Raw genomic sequence first — 23,790 nt, 5'->3', positions numbered from 1 at the left:
TTCTTTGGACAGGTTCATAAATATATGTACATTTACACAATCACGCTGGCACATGGCCATGCATGTAGAGCACTGCACCGAACACAATAGTACCGTACTGTATGCTGCTGAATGCTTCTTTCGGATATTGGACTATTGGAATATGCTGGGAAGCCAAAACCATTCAGCGAGTGATAGTTATAAATAAGATTAAGTTAAAATAACATCATCATTAACAGAAGAGAAATAAAGGATTACTCTTTTTTATTAGATTCGTCCATTTTTTCGTAATTATTTAATAAATTGTGATATTTTATTATTTAATATTTTTTTTTACATATTATATTTTTATTTTACTTAAAAAATAAAAAATAAAAAATTATACTTTATTAAATAATTAAAAAAATTTAAAAAAATCTATTTTTCTTTTTTTCAAAGAAAAAGCTCAATGTATCTTGGATTGGAGCAAACAAACAGTCAAAAGACAAAAACAACAAACAATATAGTATTTATATGTTATCTTTGATCTTGTCATTAATAACTACAAGAATGAAGAATCCATTCTCTTCCACTCTTTATATTTGTTGAACGACCTATCAACAATGTTTTGCAATTTTTGTTGTTTTGTTCTATCATTTCTAATCGATCAAATGTTTTAAATAAAAAAATCTAATCAATCATTTCTTACGTTTTTTTGTTGTAACTTTTATTGTGTTGTTTTAAAATATGTTATTCTATTTTAGTCAAATATTTTAAATAATAAAAAAATTATAATAACCACTTTTTTGCGTTTTTTTCACTGATGCATTTATTCAACTCTTAAAAGTGTTTTATGGTGTCCAACATAGTCCATAATCATAGAACATCAATTATCCAAGTACACCATATTTATCAAGTAAATTATAAGTAACAAATAAATATTATACAATTTTAATAACATCTTTTTTACATAATTAGAATGTTTATGGGCCGAGTTTAAGTAGACTTATATTAATCTCTAAAAAGATAACGAATCTATTATAATTTCGATCCGAAGTAATCCAAAAATAAATTGAATCAATCCAATGTAATATTAGTATATACAAATTTATAAATTTTATATATTAAAATATTAAAATTTTATTTTTAAAAATTAAATTTAACAAATATTATATCATATTTATACTAAAATAAATTATTTTAAAATAAAATAATATTATATAATATAAAAATATTAACTAAAATATAAAAATATAATATAACACTACTAATGTCATTTTAAAATATATTTTTTATTGTAAAAGACAATTTCAAATCGGACCATAAGTCCCAAAAGCATAAACCAAATAACAAAAAATAACAAAAAGCAGAATTGACAAATTTAAACCCAACAAAATATGTTTTGAATCTGGATCGAATTTCGAACTGGACCGCGTCTTAAACGCTCCTAATTAACTCGTTCCACTACAACAAACTAGGTAAATAATTTAACTGAAGAAGAAACTAATTTTTTTCAAATTCTTAACTATAAATTTACAACTAGTTATATCTTTATCAGAATTTTCTACCCGTAATTATTACTTAAATGAGTTAGTAAAATAAACGACATCTTCATCAAATTTTCACACTAATCATGCAATCCTTCTGACTTGTAGTTATTTAGTGTCTAAAACAAATTAATTTAAAAACTCCAATTCTCATTGCCAAAACTTTTGCACTCACTTTAGTCCATCACAAAACACACAATCTCCTACTACAAATAATATTTTGTTCACTCTTTGGTTTAAAAGGATTACTATTTTTTTATTGAAAGTAAAGATATTGTTAAATTCGGTTTGGTAAGATTTTTATATTTCACAAATAATTTATTAAAACAAAATTTTAAAAGATAATTTTAAAAATTATAGTACTTATATTTGATAAAATTAAATTAGAAAAATAACAAATATAAATAACAATAATTATATTTAATAAAATAATTTTTAAAAATTAAAATGACTAGAGATAAATAGAAAAAATTTGATAGTAAACAAAATTTGACATTAATAATTTAGTTAAAAATAAATTTAAATATTTATTAATATACAAAATTATACATTAAATATTTTAAAAACACAAATTAATTTTAAAAAATACTTTAATTCTTCAAAACTACAAATACAAACCCATAAATTTTTATTTAGTAAATATATAGTTAATTCCATGGCCAAGGTGGAATATATATGAAGTTGGGATGTAAAGTAAACAGAGTTAAGGGGGAAAAACACAAAAAAGTGTGAAAAGAATTTCAGCCACTTCAAAAAGGGAACCTTGGAGAGGTGACATGTGCCTCCTCTAATTTTTCTTCTGTTTTGAGCAATAAGGAATGTTCAGATGGCTAAAGTAGCAGGGTACTATATGTTCCTGAAATCCCATATTAGGAAAATATTAATAATAAATAATTAAATAAATAAAATCCTAACAAGCTCAGAAAAGAAAGCTAATAATTAGGCTTAGCTATGTGTGGGTGCTTTTTAGCAATCTGTAATAAGTTTAAAAAATAATTATTTTGTTACTTTATTATGTTTGTTGTATTGTTTGTATACAAACCTTGGTTTCTATAGATAATTCTTAGTAGTTAGTACTTTGATTATTTATGTTAATTTTATAAAAAAATATTTATTCCAAAAATAAAAATATATAAAATGATAAAAATAATATTTTTTTTTTACATTTTGATGATAAAAACTTTAATATTATGTAATAAAATTATTTATCTAAACCACATATGCAGTTAACTAGTAATATATAAAAGATTATTTATTTAAAAAAGGATTTAATTATTTTATATTTTAAGAGTATGTTATAATAATATATTTTTTAAAGTTTTAATATACTTAATTTATTAAAAATATAAAAATATATTTTAATAATTTTTTATAAAATATTTTTAATAATATTTTACTATTCCTAAAATGTATTTTTAGAACACATTTAGCAACTTAAATAAATTAGTTGAATGAAAATGTCAATTTTGTCTTAGTAAAAATAGGGTGAGAATTGAACAATTTATTGATCAATAGCAAAATCTCAAAATAAAATTTAAATTCATGATAAATTAATTATTGATTTGTCAAATTAAAAAATATTGTGGATAATAAAAAAAAAAGAATAGGGTGATAATTTGTAGCGTTCTAGTCAGCAGACAATGGAAGGAACAGACGAAAATGTTGTCTGTTCGTGGTGCAAAGCAATTAATGGAAAATTAGGTTAGCTTAATTTAGGTGTCACCAGCCGTGTGTGTTGGAAACGTGCTTTAATTGACATCTATTTGGGGGCGTGGAATCTCTGAATCATGGTTTTGTTTCGTTCGTTCTTGCTGTGAATTGATTTATGGAATCAGAAACGCGAATAAAGAAAAGAGAGTAATTGGAATTTGAAGTTGTGAAGAAGAATCAAGGCACGGATTGGTTGCCAACTGAGTTGAATGAATTGGTTGGCAGCAAAATTCATTTGACTTAACTCAAAATGGATGCTTAGATCACACTAATAATATAGCATTAACTCATGAAATGAATTTAGCCACTCTTACTTATTAATCATTTTAAACTTGATGACTTTTTTTTTCACGGTTATAATGTTTTTTTATTTTTTATGGTATTTCATAATTTGATAGGTCAAATACTAATTTGTTGCGATATTGAGTTAGGTTTATTGTTGGCCAATAAATTGATGTATACAGAAAACAAAATTCGAACTTCTAACATTTATTTAAATAGACTAATAAACTAATTATTAGACCAACCCAATTTAATTTTTACAGTTTTAATGTTACTCCAAACAATTTCATTTTACTATTAAAAGCTTCAATTGTTACGCTACTATAAAGTTGATGAAGTTGTCGATGTTTATTCTCGTTCACCAAGTACTCAAATTTTAAAGGTAGAGACCAGCTACATTTGTTTTGATGCAAAATTAATAATTTAAAATTATTAGATGATTTGATATATTTAATTATTAACTTTAAATGAAAGCAGTAACATATGAAATATCAACATTTTTTTGTAACATAATTTTACTTAATTTTTTTATTTGTAAATTAAATTGAAATATTTATCACTAATAATAATAGTAGTTTAATTCTTTTATCATAGAAGATATTTAAAAATAAATGAATAAAAGTACATGTGAAAATGCTTGGAATATATAAAAATAAATAGTAAAGATTTGTAAATACAAAAATATATCTTAGAAATTATTTTTTATAGACAAAAGTATCATATTATTAGTAAAAATTTAATATTTACGAATTTTAAGTGTATATTTTTGTTCATTAAAAATAATTTTTGGAATGTATTTTAATATTTAAGAATTTAATATATATTTTTGACCACCAAAAACTCTTTTATGCATAATTTTTTTAGATATGATACTTTATCTTTAATAAATTTTTATTTATTAAAAACATTTTTAAAAATGATTTCTGTTAAACAAATCTAATTTTGTATTATTTTAAAAAAGAATTAATTTATCTTATAAAATTATAATATATTTTTTAAAAATTTAATTATTCTTTAATAAAATTTATTAAGAACTTATTTATTGAATTCTATTACTAAAGTCACAGCCTTAATCAGGTGACAGGTGCTATCAGAAGCATCGCTAGCTGCTTGTTTGTTTTGTTTATATTCTATTTTCTTGCTTTCTTTTAAATGTCCCTACACAAAAAAAAAATGTTAAAAATTAAAAGCCAACAGGAAGAGAGACTAATATGTCCGACAATAATAATTCTCAAAAACTTATAAAAAAATGATTAAAACTAAACTTAAATCTTTTTAAAACTAATTTAAATATTTTCTAAGCAAAGCAAGTAAACATATATAATTCATATTTGATGGAAAGTAACGAAACAGTGGTGGAGGAGCATGTGAATGTAGTAGGTTTGTCTTTGTATAGAAATTGATAGTGACATGAAAATGGGCTCCTCCATGCTCTCTTAAACGGCCCAAACTCGAAGCACTTTTAAGATTCTTTTTTTATGTAAATAATTGATATGACGTGTGCGAAAGACCCTCTCTTCTCCATCGTCTTCATGCCCAACACAATTCAATAAAAACGGGGCCTTAATTAATTTCGACAATTCAGTTTTCTTCCATTGCAAATATATAATCTCTTTTCTCAAATTTTTTTTAAATTTTTTTTGTTATTTATGGTATTCTTTGATCTGATATTTTAATATTGAGTTCTATTTAAAAATTTACTGTTAGTCAACAAATTACTGCTTAATCAAATTAATAAATTAACTACTATACAAATCTAACTTGATAAATGGTAATAGAAAATTTTATTCGTAGATAAGTTTAACTGTTTAACGGTTTTTACAAATTAAAAAAGATTGATTTGATCAAATTTTAATAAGAAGGAAATATACTGCTTAAATTAATTAAGAGCAAATATATACGGCTTTATTTCTTGTTTGAAAAATCAATTTTATGGGTATTGTAGATCAAAGACTACAAAACATGTGTGACAAATTTTAAAAAATGTATTATGTTTTGTGACTTAATCTATATGATCAAGTTATTAAATTCTTATTTCATTTTTATTTGTTATTTTTTTCATAGGCAATGCTTTATATATATTTAATTTTATTTTTATAATTCAATCAATCAAAAATTAATCAAAAAATATAAAATAGAATATTTTTTATTTTTTATTTTTTTATAATTTTATCATGATATCAGAGTGTTGACATCTTGAAAAATACATAAGTTATCATCTTTTTTGTGAGAAATTATCATACTTCTTTTTTATTGATCGTTTTTGTTATTGATTTGATATTTTCTCAACTCACCAAATAATCCATCATTTTCATCTTATCCTTTCGATTCTAATAGACCTAAATTACCGCGCTCTATGCGCCCCCTCTTATCACACCTTCTTCTTACAGTTACGTCTACGCTTTAATTTCTTTTCGCAGTTTCGTCCGCTTCTTTTCGTAGTTCTGTCTGCATTCTTTAATTTCACTCTTACTGCGCTCCAAGCGCACCCTCTGAAGATCAATCTTATTGCGCTCTTTGAAAATCGCTGCTTGCTCTCTCTCCCTTTGAAGATCAATCTTATCGCGCTATATCCGCCCTTTCTCTTATCGCGCTCTATGTTCCATTTGAAGATCAATCTTATCATGCTCTACGCGCTCTTTGAAGATCGCTGCTTGCTTTCTCTCCCTCAAACACATAATTTTCCTCTATGTTTTTTTTTTATTTTTTTGCCGTCAGTAGCTCTAGCTCCTCCGCACGTATCTCCCTCTGTGTTACTACGTCACACGCGTCTTCATCAACCATTTCATCGAAACTTATCCAAGTGATGGATTATTGACATCTTTCCTCCACAAGCTTGCGGGAACATATTAAATTCTTATTTTATTTTTATTTGTTATTTTATCTTTTTTTATCTTTTGTAGACAGTACTCTATATATATTTAGTTTTACCTTCATAATTTAATCAATCAACAATCAATCAAAAAATACGAAGTATAACCTTTTTCATCTTTTCTTTTCTTATTCTTTATAATTTTATCATAAGTTTAATTAGTTGGTTAACAATTTTTTCTCTTCTTTCTTCTGGTATGACTTATAATTAACTCAACATGTGAGAATTAATTGCTAGTTTCTCTAATTGAATTAGTTCAGGCTAACCATAACGTAATCCTCTAGATGATAGCTCTATTCAATGTATATATACCTGCGTGTAAGATTAGCAAATATTATTGATCAACTAATTTCATTTTCTTTTATATCTTTTCTCCAAAAAAAAAAAAAACTGCAAAAAATTTCTCTCTTTTAATATTTATTTTTTTGAGTCACTTCCTTGTTCTACAATTAGTTTGACCACTTTTTACATGTTTTATTTCATAAGATAATTGAATTAAAATGTCTACTAATATAAATTCAAGTATTACAAAAGAGAAAACCAAAACACACACAAAAAATAATAACAAAACCTTTGCAAGATACCAAAACAAAAAGAAAAACATAAAATGGTAAATAATAAATTGAAAATAAAAAAGAGTAGAGAGAGAGAGATTGTATCTCAAATCTAATATAAACTAACAACAATCCCACCACAAAATAAACTAATAGAAATAACCAAGATTAGGAAAATAATGACCATTGTAAACAAATATATATAAATTCTATTTATCACTTTCTCCAAAACTATAAAAGGTATTTAAAATAATGAGTTTAAAGTTATTATTTATGGGTTTGAAAAATAAATATCAACATAGATATATCAAATAAATGTCATTTATTGTAGTTGATTCTTAAATTTTTGAATCATTGATTATTATAAAGAAAATTATTTTGCTTACTTCAAAAGTTAAAATTCATGATCTTGTAGTTTTAATGTAACATATTTAGTTATTTACCATTTTATTAGCTAATCTTAAATTTATTATTATTATTATTCATATTTACTATATTAGTCTGTTTAAACAAACGTCAGAGTTATTGAATGTCACCTTTCACATATAATAATAATCTATTTAACAGTGAAAATTTTTCAAATAAAACTCAGATTTGAGACAAATTAATCCTTAATCTGTTAGGTTGAGAAATACTGTAGATAACAAAAAAAAAAAAGAAAGATAAAATCATTAATTAAAGTTGGTTAACTATATTCAAGTGATACATAAAAAGGAAAAAATTAATACCTACCAATTTCAAGAATATTTAGGAAAAAAATAAAAATTCAGTCCAAATAATTTAAAATTATTTTATTTAGTATTCATTAACTATTGTTAAAATAATTACACAATTTTAGATGTAATAAATATGAAATTAGAGATGCTACGTATATAAAATTATAAAAGTTATGTTATATAAATTAAATTTAGATTTTTTTTTAATTTTTGTATGTTCTTTTTTCAATAATATTAGATGTCTTGTTTTACTAGGTTTTAAAATTTTTCAAAATGAATTTGGATATCTCTTTGTTAGATTTTGGATGTTTCGCTTTTGTTATGTTTCGGATGTTTTTTTTATTAGATTTTGAGTATTTTTTTTACAATAATTTTTTTTATGATTTTTTTCCCTCTTGTTAGACTTCTTTTATAATTCCTATACTAGTTTGCTGCACTCCTAATTAGTTAGCTAACAAAACTAACAAAAATAGAGAAAAAAAAAATCTATTGTTAAGGGATATATAGACTTAAATGATTGAATATGTATTTGTACTCTATATGCCCGAAGGGAGTGTACTTCACATCAATTTATTATTCGTTATATTAAAAAAAAAAACACTCAATATACCCACTCTTCCCCGGTGCAATCATATGCTATACTGCTTTTTCAATCCATTCTCAAATCATAGAATTTGATTATTTCTTTCCATTTCACTAATTGCATCATAATATGATTTATATAGTATAATGACTGTGTTTACATGAAATAAAGGTAGTCAACCTTGTTTTATTATCCATCTTCTCTTAATAGAAAAATATTTGATTTCTCATTGGTAGCATAGCTTGTCTTAGCCCTAATAATCCAAAGCATGGAGGTTAGAGAAAATGACAGATTCAATAAGAGATAACAGATTCCTGTTTTCTTGCTATGGAGCAATGAATAAATGGTGACATGCACATCATACAACATGGACATGGACATGGACATCCATTTCGATGATAGGGTATTATTATTATTATTATTATTATTATTATTATTATTATTATTATTATTATTATTATTATTATTATTATTATTATTATTGAGTCATAATTGAAAAGCCACTTGTGCATATATATGCTTAGAAGATTCCAAATATTTGAGACAAGTAGCTCATAGCTAATTTGCTTGCCATCTCCACCTTGTCACGCTTTGCTTAATTAGTTCGGACATACATTATGATATTTTTCACGAGTGGAATAAATTATTTGATGTGATTAATGATTTAAGGTCACCATGCTTTAAGATTATATATTCAAGGTTTTCTTTTTTAGCCAATTATATAGTATTTATAATGGCAAGCGAAACTCAGCCTTCTTTATTTGTTTCTAAAAATATACATTAATCGTACGTAAAAATAGATCGAGGTTTGGAAAGAAAGTTAATGTTAGTTGAACAAATAGAAAGTGGACGTGCTGAAATTTATTAAATTTTAGAAATATAAAAAAAAGGGGGGAAAAAACTATATGCTCATCATCTTCATATTTGATGAAATTCAATTTGGGTCTAGCGAATAAAGATTTACGAGAAATCCATGTCACTAGCAAATAAATGACTATCAATTCCTATATCATATTAGTCATCTATATAAATAAATTAACAGAAGTATTAAAAGTCCAACAAATTTTGTGATTTATAATTATTAATTAATTATTATTAGTATTTTTAATAGTGTGAGATTTCATTTAATAGTGTGGAATTATTCACTTTTCTTTTGAGTATTAGCCAAATTTTAATAAAAATACTAGCTCCCTTTTTTCATAAATTAATATGAGAATTTTAATTAAAAACTTTTTAAGAATTTGTTTGTTAATATTTTTTTATGGAATTTGTTATATGACTGATTTATCTAATAAAATAAAAAATTTAAAATTAATTTAGTAATTAAAGTTTATTAAAATTAAATTATTCAATTAAATTTTCTTAAAAAATAATTTAGAGTATTACCCTATTAATTTTATAAATTTTCTAGGAAAGTCAGTGCAGCCTTTTACATTTATAAATACTTAAATAGGAGAGCAATGCATAATTAAGCTATTGTTTTATTTCGGTGAGATATTGAAAATAAATTTATAAATTTAATATAATATATTAATAATATAAAATATATATTAAAATATAAATATATTAATAAATAATTTTAATTATTAATTTTAATGTCTCTATAATATTTTTATAATTAATTATATATAATTTTTGTATACTTATAATCCATCAAAATTAAATTTTAAAAGAGTATATTTTAACGTTTTGGAAAAAATAATGAGAAAACGACAAAAATGAATGCCACTTAATGTCAGCAGTGTTATTATATGCATGCGTAAGAGGGTATGTCAGTTTAAATTATTGAAACCCAACAACGAACAATGTGACGACTCTTCAAGCAGCTATTTATATAAAGATCTTTTTGTATGAAAATGATCTTTTTGAGTTTTGACACATATTATATTTAATAATTTAATAAAATACATTAAATTATTTAATAATATTTAATTAGTACTTTTACATAAAAACATTTGTATATAAATAATTTTAAGTGTTTATTTGTATTTGCAAATTCATTTATGTCACATTCAATAATTCTCTGTATTGTATAGGTAGCTTCCGTATCTTTCTTTGTCAAGTAATTAAGAGTGCAAGACTTAGGAAATAAAAGAAAAGAATTCCATTTTTTTGTTTATTCAATTGCAAAAATATTCGGTAATCAAAGAAAATTAGTAAAAAATAGCTATAATTTGTCTTATTTAATATTTATTAATTATTATGACATTTAATAAATGTTAAATAAAACAAATTTTAACTATTTTTTTTTGTCTCTCAAGCATTACCGATTTAATTATGTAATATATAAATTATCACTCAAAAAAACTATTTGTAGTCAAAGGAGTCAATTAATATATATATATATATATATATAATCAAATATAATTTTGCTAAATCGGAAAAAATAAAATAGAGATATCAAAATATTAAATATTTTGTGAGAGAGTTTTTCTTAGGAAAAATTTCTTAAAAATTTTCAAGCATGGAAGTATATCATCCTCAAATTGATATATCAACAACAAAGTAACCATGTTACATATAATAATATTTATACTTGTAGTTAAATTTTATAAAGAATATAATCAAAATACCAATGAAAATACAAAAGATACAGTGAATGATTTTTGGTGTTTATAAAAATTTTGATTATTTTAGTAATTGATTATTTTGTTTAAAAATATACATAAACATATAATGACGAATTTAATAGGCAATTTTTATATTTATTGAAATTTGAAAAAACTAATTTTAAAATAGGTTTAATTAGTCTGTTGGTTCTTATAGTTTTATCGAATTTTTAGTTAAAATTTTACACTTTTTTTATAAATAAATCCTTATATCATATTAAATTTTATAACTAAGTTCCTGCCGTCGTAAAAATATTAAAATCAAATAAATATTTTGTTAAACAAAATAAAATATTTATTTAAATATTAAATATATTCGTTTTGTTTAATAAAAGTTTTTATTAATTCTAATATTTTTGTTACGATAAAAATTTAATTATAAAATTTGACATGATATAAAAATTTAATTAAAAAATATAAAAATTTAATTAAAATTTCGATAAAATTATAAATATCGATAGAATAATTAAACCTTAAAAATAAATACTCCGTTGTAGTTGCTACTATTTGAAAGAGTTTGTCCGGCTATCAACCAGGATCAATAATTGTGGGTGGAGGCAATTCCTAAATATCAAGCAAATTAAGCACTACATTTTGACTCTCCCTTTGCAAACATCAATTTGTTCTCTCACCAGATTTTGGCCCTTTTGGGTGCGAAAACTGAATATAGCAGAAAATACAAAAGAGGGCATCACTTTCTTGAGGATAATGATGGGTTTATGTGAAATGATATGGACCATAAGGGTTAATGCCCAAATGGTAACAGGAGAAGAGGACAATTGGGGTGTGGAAGTGCCATTGCAATCATCTACTTTATGTGGAAAGGGACCTTTGCTTATTATTGGCCACGCGTCTCTATTTTCTTCTTGTGTGAAGCTTATACAAGATAACATGATTGAGTTTGATTTCACTAGCTACTAACATTCTAACAATGATAAAGTCCATTAATTGATTTGTTTATAAATTATCGGAGTTGGTTTGAGTGGTATGCCAACATTTCTTCTTAAGTAGGGAATGAATAGAAAAAGGTCGAATGTTCCTGTCTCGAGCTAGTAGGTTTCTCTTTATAAAAGGGAAGGTTTGAGTTTTGTCCCCATTAGATCTTAATTTTTCTCTTAAGTTTTAAATCTTATATTTCAATTCTAAAAAATTTTAAACAAATTTAATATTATTACACTATTAAATTTAATACGAATAATTAACGTATTAAAAAATTAATAATATTTAATTTTAGTATATAAGTAAAATTAATTTACTAACAAGTATTAATATAAGATTTTTTTTATTTAGAATATTAATAAATTATTGCTAAGATTTGAAACTTTACACAAAAAGATTGAAAAGTATGATAAAAAAAAATTTTGGTTATATTTCTCTAATACTGGTATAAGAAGATATGATATAATTTAAACCAATAATGTAGTTAATATCTACGTCACTCATTTTGTTAATTATTTGTGTCAAATTTAATAGTAGAACAACATTGAATTTATTTAATTTTTTTTGAGATAAAAATAAAACGTTTAAAACATTAGAGACTAAATTAGAATTTGACTCAAATGGACATAAATAATAATTTATCTTTCTAAAAAGATATAAATAATAATAAAAAGAATAAAAGAAATCAACTTGGTAAAAGACCTTCTCAAACTTACAAATTTTACCCATGCATTAAAATTCACATGGGCATGTTAAACTGTTCTTTTTTTGGGTAAAAATGTTAACACTGTTTTCTAGATTCATCCATAATATTTATAGCAATTATTTTGTTTTTGGTGATACATATTTATATCATTAATTGAATTGAATATTTTTCTACTAAAATAGGCCCAAAGGCCCAAATTCATTATTTAGTTTTGGCAATCCTACAAAGGAGCAACATGCTTAATGGGCACAAAAAGCCCACGAACACTTCATAGTCCATAAACAACAAAACAAAAGAGGGAAAGAAAAGACTTGAAAAGTTCTAATTCAAGAAGAGAACTTGAGAAAAAAAAAAGACAAGAAAAAAAGTGTTCTAATTCATGTCCTAAAAAAAGGAGTGTTTCTAATTGTTCCAAACTTTTTTGATATTAAATTGTTCCAGACTTGAAAAGTGGTGGTCTAATTTTCATTCGATCTCAGCTGCAGATTGATGGCGATGGGTATCTGCTATCTATGGGTTCTCGTATGAATTTGGACCATCAATCCCCGATACCCAGAAAAAGCCTTTCGGTTAAAATAAAAACTTTGCCTGGGTTAAAAAAAATAAATAAAAATTGACAAAATTTACAATGACATCACTGTTATTTATTTATTTTCAAATAAAAACCAAAACTACTTTTGAATTGTTATTCTTAACAAGAATATTTAAGCGTAGTCTAACATAGTTAATATCCCATCAACCTATCATACCACATTTATATTAAAAGTTGAATTTCTCCCAAAACACTAGATAATTGTGATTTATGAACAAGTTCAGTGTTCAGAACACAAAAATGAGACAGAAAGACACTAAATGGAAACCAAAAGACACTAAATGGAAACCATGAATAACACTAGTAAAAGAGAAAAGCTGGCACGTGATGTCGGACTAGTAATAAGTAATAAGTAATAACAATGAACTAAAACAAAAAAGAACAACGCCAATAGTAACACAGCGCTTATGCTATTTTTGCCCTTGAGAAGTCCATCTCCGGATGCTGCAAACACACAACAGATATAAGTCAGCAAATTTGGCAGATAATGACAAACCAAAACGGAAAATGTTTTAATAGAGTCAATTGCCAACCTCAGCCATAAATTTCTTTAGGAGTTCTTGCTTTTGGAGTTCATCACTGGTTGGAAGGCCCATTGACTTTTGCCTCTGATCAAACTGTACAAAACAAACAATACAAACTTGTCAACCAATTAAGAAAGAAATATCATAGATTCCTAAGAAAGAGCAGTGGTATGTATGGTTGATCAATTTAAGGTTTCACAAAATTCAAGCAGCCTAAGGCAAATTTTCATTGAAGAGGAGGACTAATAACTCAAACCTAACATACCAAAACTATTATTTCATCTTTTTGCATTAAACCAAAATAAGTTTGAAAAGGACATGACTTGAAGAAACATACTAAATAACTCCCCTGATATAGAGACAAGTGAAACTAATTATCTAAAGGATCTTAAGAAACGAAAAAAGATGAAAGAACAAAACCAATGATAACAAGCTATAAAACCAGTTAAAGTCAAAGACTATGGATTAGTTACCATCATTTTTTCAACGGTCTGCCGAGTCTCTGGATCGAGATCAGACAGTTTGCTATTCTCAGGTTCAACTTTTTGGGTATCAATTTCAGGATCACCTTTTACCAAGCATTTCCACCACTCCATTTGATCATGCTTGGTTAAAAGGATAGAAATCGCACTTTGATCCTCTGCAAAATAGGTTTAGATGCAATGGATGAGATGACACTTGACAGTATTAACCAATTCAAAACACATGACCCCCAAATAATAAATCAACCCAAGTACGAATGCATATGCTCATTCAATACAATGCCAGCTCATGATTTAAGATATCAAATTCATCAATATGATAATAGGTTACGGTCACTTTGAAGGATTAAGCATAGTTTTGACTTTTAAGTAGTATAGTACCTATGCTCCAATAGCAGTCATCAGGCTTGACAGGCTTATATAGTTCCCCCTGCAAACACAAATTCAATTATAAGCACTGTCATTACACAAAATAACATCAGAACAAGGTTACCAACTGGCACAGATCATATTATGAATAAGGAGTAACATTCAAGTATTGTTGGATATATCATATATAAACTGATATTATTAGGATAGAAATCTTACCTCAATAATTGGTGGCTGGCCTTTAAGTCCAACTTTTATATGGTTCTTCTTAATCTCACAGATAACAAACCTTGATTTGGTTCCACTTGGCACCGGAACATTAACAGTGACCTCCTGTAGAGTCTGAGTCCAGGAATATTTCTCCAGATCCATACCATTACCTTTGTTAGGAACTGTCCAAATATATATAGAAAAACAATTATAAAACTTCAGATTCATAGCTCAAAAGTTTAATAGATATGCAACCGGTGTAGACAATTGCACCCATGGTTCTTTAGCATAAAAGAATTACTTTTTCGCAAACTATGGAAAATCTTGATATTAATAAACACTATTCGGTTTGCAACATTATTAAGCCTACGAAACTAATGTTTTGGCAAGATTAAAAGAATTGCATACACGAACACACACACACAAACACAGCAATGCAATTGTAAATTTTCACTAGTCAACTATATAGAATCCATATTCTATCTTACTCATCAAAATAAATTGAAAACATTCAATATTATGGTATAACAAATTCAAAAATTGAATCAATTCAAGATGATAAGGCCACGAGAACAAGCATAAATTTCAAATTGGGAATGAATTCACCTATTTTAGCAGCAGATTCTTGTTTCTTCGTGTCTTGAGCAGACTCGTGCTCCTTCTCCTCCTTCAGCCTCTTCTCAGCCTTCTTTTTGGCTTCAGCCTCGGCGGCGGCGGCAGCCTTGAGCTCCTCCGCTTTCTTCTTGCGCTTGTCCCTAGTGGCATGTGCCAGTGAGGCGATCTCTTTCTCTGCCGCGTCAGTTCCAAAGAAGTCACTTTCTTGGTTGACGAAATCGAAGACCTTCTGGAGAAAAGCGACGGGATTTGAGGGATCGAAGCTGGCGCTGAACGATGAGGAGGAAGAAGAAGAAGAAGAAGGGGATTGAGAGGAGGAAGATGAGGGTTTGGTGCGAGTTTCTTTGTGGTCATCTTCGTTGAAATCGGAGATTATCGCCATTAGTGAGTGAGTGATTCGAGTCGGTCGTGTGACTCGAAGGGGATTCAAGATTTGAGCTTTGAAGGGAGTAGGGTTTAATTTAACAGAGAGAATGGAATCTTGTGCTTTATATAGGCTGCATAAACAGTAGAGATAGTTAGAGTGCGAGAAAAACAAACCCCCCGCAGGCAGCTTAAGTAGAAAATTCCAGAAAACTATAACATTCTCTCAGTTTAAAATTTAAATCTAATTATAATCTAATAAAAAAACTGATTGCAAAATCTTCAACAGATTCGATTTGATAAAACAAAATAAAACAAAACTGAACAAAATCTTGAATTGAAATAATTTATTTAAAATTAATAATTTGTTTATAATTGATGAAACCTTTGATTTGATTTGATATGATAAATAAAAAAAATATTTGTTGGTTAATTTTTTATACTAAAAGTACTGATTTTTTAGTATTGATTGGACAATATTTGTCCTGATAAAGACTGAAATTCAAGGTTTTCCATCAGGGGTTTTAGCTCATATGGTAGAGCGCTCGCTTCGCATGCGAGGGGCACGGGGTTCGATTCCCCGCAGCTCCAACCTAAACCTAAAACCATTTTGTTTTTCTGGACATGGCCTTGGGCCACAAAACTGACCCGCCCATAACATCTAATATTGTTTTTTTTGTCCAGCAGGTATGGATATTAGGCCCAAATTCAGCTGAATAACTCCTAGAAATTTAGTGGGCCAACTTCACCAACGTATGGAGGCCATCATTCCGACCAAAAATAAGACAACTATTTTTCGTCAAGTGTATTACTAATTCAGCACAAAAGTTAATACAAAAAAATGATTATCTAATAATAAAAACATGCTAGGTGATCAATATTTTTATTGTATTTCTCTTATATTTTAGTTAATACTAGTCAAGTCTCTAATCAGCTAGAATTTATTATTTTAACTTCAATAGAACAGTTTCAATTAGAGATAATTGAAAAAGATTATGGGGCTGAAATTTTACCTTTTTTGAACCTGGAGTAAGATTAAAAATTTAATACATTTTGTTTTGCACAAAGTCAAGGATACTGTTTGCCCGATTTCACTATTGGGTTAAAGGACTTATTACTATTCGGCTGAGAAGTCCAGAGCACACTGGGCTAGGCTTAAGTACCAAAAATCCTGTATGGAATAGAGAAACCTCAGATACCATGCTGCACACATTAGACTATTATGAACATCCCTGTCCAATTAAAAAAAAAAAAAAAAAGACTATTATGAACATCTAGAAATCAAGAATTTGGTTCAGTAACTAAATATGTTGTCACTTAATATGTTATACCCGAATTTAAATTTGGCAATAATTAAATAGTAGATAGAATTCTTAAATGTGTAATGTATGTGAGTGTGTGATATAATGCTCAAGATTGGAAGGTGGAGGCTGTCATGGCCCTTTAGCATTTGCATTTTTCATTTGAGCCATCATAAATACAAAATACAAGGTCAGAAAAAACTCCATGAATATAGTAATGATTAATGAAATGAAGTTGAAAAAAAAAAGGCCATAATAACGATCGAGTGACATTATATGTATTATTTGTGTACATTTTTCATATATTTTTTAAATATTAAAAATGTTTTAATAAAAAAACAATGAGATAAAAAAGCTGTACCTTTTATACCACAAAAAGACTTAAAAAATCCATAAAAAATAACACAGAAAACATAATTTATCCATAATTATTGTGGTTGTTCTTATCCAATAATGATCATGTTCAAATACCTAGCATATTAGAAAATAAAGAGACAGTGTAGTTGTATACATATTTGGAGAAAGAGTAATGCTAGGGCCAGTAATTTTTGTGATTGTTAGCCATCAACTAATCATCAATGATAATTTGATGGTGTGAGATTGATGTGAAATTTCATCCAATGGCTCACCTTCCTCTGCCGGTTACATGCTGGCCAACATTCAATAAAACTGCTGCCCCTAGACTTTTCCTTGGAAAAAACATACAAATGTGGGCTACAGATAAGGCATAAATTAATAAATATATTCATTGAAAGACAAACAAGTTAGGAGAAAGAAGGAACTAGAAGAAATATAATGATTGTATATTTGTATGTATATCTATCTAGAAAGGACACATGGAGTAGTATTGCACTATTGCAAGGGCACTACCTTATCTTTTGCATTGTTTTGTGTTGGGAATAAGACACAATTCCCCCTTGAGAAAACACCTTTGACAGAGAAATAAAATAGACACAATCACAACACAAGAATTTAACGTGGAAACTCCAATTACCGGAGAAAAAACCACGGCCGTTGTCAAATGACAACCAGAGAATATCACTATGTGAAAATTGTTACAACACATAGACTTCTTTCTCTCACCGGCACCCCAGTACACCCACACTCTTTCAAAGCAAATATCTAACTACACCTCACAACACTCTCTAATCAAAGAGTACAGAGGAAAAGAAAAATCAGATACAAGCTTAAAGTGTTTCTGACTGGTGCAAAAACAAATGGAGAACTTAGCCTCATATTTATAGCCTAGGCCACCCACTCCATTTGCTATCCTAAGCAATGTGGGACTAATTCAACCAAATCCTAACAATCTCCACCTTGATTGAAATAGTCACACATCTTCAGCTTCCATTGTCAACACCGACAATTCTTTGCTGCCATTGTCTATACCGACAATCATAGTTCAGAGAACTATCATACTCCACCATGAAAGTATACTCACTTGGAATTAGACCACTCCAAGAATTTCGCCTTGGTACAGATCGAAACCTTGCTGAAAATTCATGGTGCAACTTCCAAATTGGCTTTTCTTGGAAGTTCTTCAGCCATCGACCTAACTCCGCCACACACCTTGCATCTCAACGCCAACCAATGCCCGTGTGCAATTGTGGACCTGATTGCCACAACTCATCCTTATCCATGGCAGTGCGGTAATACCATGAGGATACTTCTTGTCTTCTAGAGAACATCATCTTCTCTCATAGAGAGAGCAACCAGAGATCTTCTCCTTCAACGCCTTGTGCAAACCTGATTGTATCAACACATCCTTGACTTGTACTTGCCACAAGCCAAAATTGATTCTTCCATCAAATTTCTCTATTTCAAGCTTCACAGCACTTGAATATCCTGACATTGTTGCAACCGTATACTGGAATATTATAACTCAACTGTAGACCGTGCACTAGGAAGGGTCCCCAGGAAAGAGAGGTGGGTCACAATGGACACACTTAAATACCAAGTCTTTCCTTAGCCAGAACCTTTTCCAAACTGCACTCTCACAGAGTCACACTGCCTTCCAGCAACAACAACAGCAACCAAAGATCAACCTCAAGCCACAGGACAAAATTCTTTTTTGATGTGGAAGATCAGACTAGGCTGCAACCACAGAGCATACTAAGAATAAATCCCACCGAACCGAAGCTCTGATACCACTTGTTGGGAATAAGACACAATTCCCCCTTGAGAAAACACCTTTGACAGAGAAATAAAATAGACACAATCACAACACAAGAATTTAACGTGGAAACTCCAATTACCGGAGAAAAAACCACGGCCGTTGTCAAATGACAACCAGAGAATATCACTATGTGAAAATTGTTACAACACATAGACTTCTTTCTCTCACCGGCACCCCAGTACACCCACACTCTTTCAAAGCAAATATCTAACTACACCTCACAACACTCTCTAATCAAAGAGTACAGAGGAAAAGAAAAATCAGATACAAGCTTAAAGTGTTTCTGACTGGTGCAAAAACAAATGGAGAACTTAGCCTCATATTTATAGCCTAGGCCACCCACTCCATTTGCTATCCTAAGCAATGTGGGACTAATTCAACCAAATCCTAACATTTTGTTCCACATCCATGCAATGCAAATACAACTCAGACTCACAGTCATCACAGCTTTATTCTAGATCAAAAGAAGCACTGTTCTTTTCATGCATAAATAAATCTGTTGAATTTGCAATTAGCCTTCCTCGCATCACGACAATTCCCTTCTCATATTTTCTTTTTCTCTTTCTCTTTCTCTTTCTCGTTTGCTCTATTATATTATTATCTTTGCACTCTAATTATTCATTCAGTAATATCCAATACAACATTAGCCATGGCTTCTGCTGCATCACCATCTGAGATAACAAGCATAAAAGCATTTGCAGAATCAAATGGTTCGTCTCCCATCCCTTTCACCTACCACTCCCTAACAGAACCCCGTGATGATGTCGCCGACCACCTTGCATGCTCAATCCCAGTCATTGACTTCTCTCACCTCACTTCCCATGACCCTCAAATCCACGCCTCAACCGTCCACCAACTCGCCAACGCCTGCGCCCAATGGGGTTTCTTCCTGGTACTCACTCCGCCTCATCACATTTTCTTCTTCTTCCATGATGTGAGATAGATTCATTTTTTTTTATGTTTTACCAGCTGACGAATCATGGGATCTCGGAGAAACTGATGGAGGAAGTGATGGAAAAGAGTCACGAGTTTCACAACCTTCCATTGGAAGAAAAGGAGGAGTTTGCGGATAAAGGGCCTTTAACAGCAATAAGGCATGGAACTAGCTTCCATCCTCAAGCTGAGAAGCTTCATTATTGGAGAGATTATCTCAAAGTCATCACACTCCCCCAATTCAACTTCCCTCACAAACCACCCGGTTACAAGTAAGCTAAGTAGTGTAGCTGTATGGAAAATATTGAAATTTTATGTGAAATCAGAAAAATAAACTAAATTAATAGATATAAAATTGGATAGACACGCGTTCATGTGAAATTTATAGTTTAGAGTCGTTATATCATTTTAAAATAGCAGCTTCACTGAACACAACTGCACTTAAATTTTCATTTGAAATAGCAATATCAAAATAGTTTACTAGTTAAACAGAGATGATGAATTAGTGTTTGATTTGAAGGGAGGTTGCATTTGAATATAGCCGAAAAATAAGAGGTGTAGCAAGGGAATTGCTTATAGGAATCTCAGAGAGCTTGGGATTGGATGCTGAGTCAATAATAGAGTCAACGGGTTTTGACTCAGGGTTGCAGATATTTGCTGTGAATCTGTACCCGCCATGTCCAGAGCCAGACCTTGCTGTTGGGTTGCCTCCACATTCAGATCATGGCCTTCTCACACTCCTCACTCAGAATGGAATTGGAGGTCTTCAGGTCAAACACACTGGCAAATGGGTCAACGTCAATCCCCTCCCTAATTGCCTCATTGTCAACACTGGGGATCAACTTGAGGTCAACAATAACTTAATTAATTAATTAATTAATTCTTTCTTTTGCGGCTTAATCTCATTAATTCATAATTAATTGTGTGTGATAGGCTGTGAGTAATGGGAGGTACAAAAGTGTGATGCACAGAGCAGTACTTAACAATCGTGACACCAGGATTAGCCTTGTGCTTGTAAATGGGCCTGATCTCGATAAGGAAATTGGGCCTGCACTGGGCCTGTTGGAGAAGGAGGACCCATTGTTCAAAACCATGAAATACAGGGACTATTTTGAAATTCAGCAGATGACTCGATTTGCTTATAAAAGTGGCTTGGACGAGATTCGCCTTAACTGATGATACCAGTTCTGTTATGCTCCTTTGAAGAATGTGTCGTTTGATAATTATAAATTAATAACAATGTTCATGTATTTGTCGGGGGTTGTGAGAGACTGTTTTTATGGTGTTAATTGAGAAATGAGAATAATATCACTTATCATATAAGAATAAATAATTAAATTGCAAATAATTACTGTATAACATGAAGATTGCCTTTTAGGCCTGCCTAACTAAATTGAAAACATAAGATAAAGACGTTAAGGAAATTATAGTGTGTCAGTTCCCATCACTTTATAGGCCACATTTGCATAAAACACCTTCTGTTCCAAAAACGGGACACCCGCTTGAATTGGCAAAGAAGTTTGACAAACAAAAATGGCAAAGAAATTGCTACTTTAATGGCTAATAAATGTTCGCACTTCACGGTTTGGTAATAATACAAATAAGGAAGCCACGAACTATTAGGGATGGCAAAACTCCCCGAGAGGCGGGGATCTTTACGGGGCTGTTTCGAATGGGGATCCGACTATGGGAAATTTTTTCCGTGGGGATGGGGATGGGGGACAAAATTTCTCCGAGGCAAGCGCGAGGACCCGAGCGGGGATCTCCGTCCCATTCCCGCTAATCCCCAAAGATCATAAATTTACTGAATTGTCCTTAATAGTTTATTTCTCATATATGTTTTTTAGTCATTTCACACACACACACACACATATATATATAAACCCAAAACTCCTAATTCTCGTTTGCATAACTCTTCTTCAATTCAGAAATTCCTAACGTTGTTCATACTCCATCCAACATCTTTGCAGCCACTCTCTCGTTGCTCTCCCTTCTCACCGCATCGTCACACCTCACCGTACCATGATCCTCACTGCGTCGTGCTCTCTATTTGCGCCGTTCCTTTCCGTAACTTTGTCGTCTTGTCCATTCTGCTCTCTGTTGCCGCATCTCTCACCTTGTCCACTTCTCTATCCTCAGTCTCGTCGTTGCATTCCCCCACTGCGTCATTTCGAAAGAAGTCACCATCTTGTCGTTTAGATTTTTTGTATAAAATCTTGTTATTTTTGTATAGAATGGATACTTACATCTCTATTCATATGGAAATTAATAATTAGTTAGAACTATCAGATAGATAGGGAATGGGGTCCCCGCGGGGAATGAGGCCCTGTGGGAAATGGGGATGGGGAGCAATATTCCCCCACAGCGGAGAATGGGGCGGGGACGGGGAGTAAATCTGGGGGCGGGGGATAGGGAGCAGGGAGGCATCCCCCGCCCCCGCCCCCACCCTGCCCTACCCCATTGACATCCCTACGAACTATAATTCAAATAACATAATCTTTTCATTTTTATTTTTTCATTTTTATTTAGAGGTTTTAAATTTAAATTTTACTCCTAACTTTAAAAAAATTCAAAAAAGTATATTTTTTACTCTTAAAATTTATTAAAAATTTTAAAAATATTCCAAAATTTTATTTTATTTTAATTTTATCCTAAACATTTTTTATTTGCATCAAATTTATTTTTAATAACTAATTTTAAAAAAAAATTATGACCAATTTAAAAATAACTCCACAAGAATGTGAGAGAACCGAATAGAAAGCAGAGTTAAAAGAGAGAAAGTGGAAAGTGAACAGATTTGTTATGATTCAAGAATGAGGAATGGTTGATTAGGGTTTTACAGAGTTACAATTTATACAAGAGAAGGGAAAAGGTGTGTGTGGTTATAGTTGATTAGAGAGAGTAACAAACTAACAAATTTGTTGAGCTGTCATAACAGATTAATCAAGTTGCTAATTTCAGGGGTGTTCACTTAACTAACACTAACATGCTCTCTCAAACCAAGGGCCATTTAAGGTTTTGCTTTGAAGACTCTAAGTAGATTTCTAAATTTGAGGAAGGATGAAGCTGAGAGAGGTTTGGTTAGTGTGCCTGCTAGTTGATCCTGGGCCGGAATGTGTTGAACAAAAATTTTCTTTTTTGTTACATAGTCTCTTACAAATGACTGGTACAGGGCAAAGTGTTTTGATTTATTGTGTAGGATCGAATTATCTGAGAGAAGAACTACACTTAGGTTATCACAATAAACTATTGGTTTTATTGTACAAGTCATTCTAATCTCTGTTAGTAGATTTTGAAGCCAAACAATTTCAGTTACTACATCAGAGATACCCTGAAATTCTGCTTCAGTGCTGCTCTTGGATACTTCAGCCTGCTTGCGACTTGCCCAAGATAAATTCTATATCCATTGGTGGATTTTCTGTCATCAATGTCACTAGCCCAGTCTGAGTCACAGATCCCATAAATCCTAAAGTTTGTGCTCTTACTAAACCTTAAGCCATGGTGTGTTGTCCCTGCCAGGTACATGAGGATCCGTTTTACAACCTTCCAGTGAGAGTTGAGGGTATTGTGAAAAAAAATGTGCTATTTTATTAACTGAAAAGGATATTTTTGGTTGAGTAATAGTTGCATATTGCAAGCCACCTACCATAGATCTGTACAGTGTAGGATTGGAGAAGACATCATCACCAAGGCAGAAAGTTTGAGAGAGGATGTCATGAGAGTGGAGACTGATTTTGCATTACTCATCT

At 29.7% G+C, this 23,790-nt stretch overlaps 2 protein-coding genes across 2 annotated transcripts; one reads left to right on the top strand and one right to left on the bottom strand.

Annotated features, from left to right (window-relative positions):
- Positions 1 to 13,206: 13,206 nt before the first annotated feature.
- LOC112705913 (protein BOBBER 1) lies at positions 13,207 to 16,135 on the bottom strand. The gene is made up of 6 exons (XM_025756929.3): positions 15,260 to 16,135; positions 14,663 to 14,835; positions 14,456 to 14,504; positions 14,066 to 14,232; positions 13,602 to 13,685; positions 13,207 to 13,512 (listed from the first exon to the last, which is right to left on the bottom strand). The coding sequence occupies exons 1-6, from the start codon at positions 15,648 to 15,650 to the stop codon at positions 13,474 to 13,476; spliced, it is 903 nt and encodes a 300-aa protein (XP_025612714.1). The 5' UTR covers positions 15,651 to 16,135; the 3' UTR covers positions 13,207 to 13,473.
- A 3,366-nt stretch (positions 16,136 to 19,501) lies between these two features.
- Positions 19,502 to 21,371, top strand: LOC112705912 (2-oxoglutarate-dependent dioxygenase 19). The gene is made up of 4 exons (XM_025756928.3): positions 19,502 to 20,000; positions 20,078 to 20,313; positions 20,562 to 20,889; positions 20,975 to 21,371. The coding sequence occupies exons 1-4, from the start codon at positions 19,758 to 19,760 to the stop codon at positions 21,215 to 21,217; spliced, it is 1,050 nt and encodes a 349-aa protein (XP_025612713.1). The 5' UTR covers positions 19,502 to 19,757; the 3' UTR covers positions 21,218 to 21,371.
- Positions 21,372 to 23,790: the final 2,419 nt, after the last annotated feature.

This window comes from Arachis hypogaea, chromosome 8 (genome assembly GCF_003086295.3).
Source record: "Arachis hypogaea cultivar Tifrunner chromosome 8, arahy.Tifrunner.gnm2.J5K5, whole genome shotgun sequence".
Lineage (NCBI taxonomy): Eukaryota > Viridiplantae > Streptophyta > Magnoliopsida > Fabales > Fabaceae > Arachis > Arachis hypogaea.
This window is presented reverse-complemented; position numbering and strand designations above follow the sequence as displayed.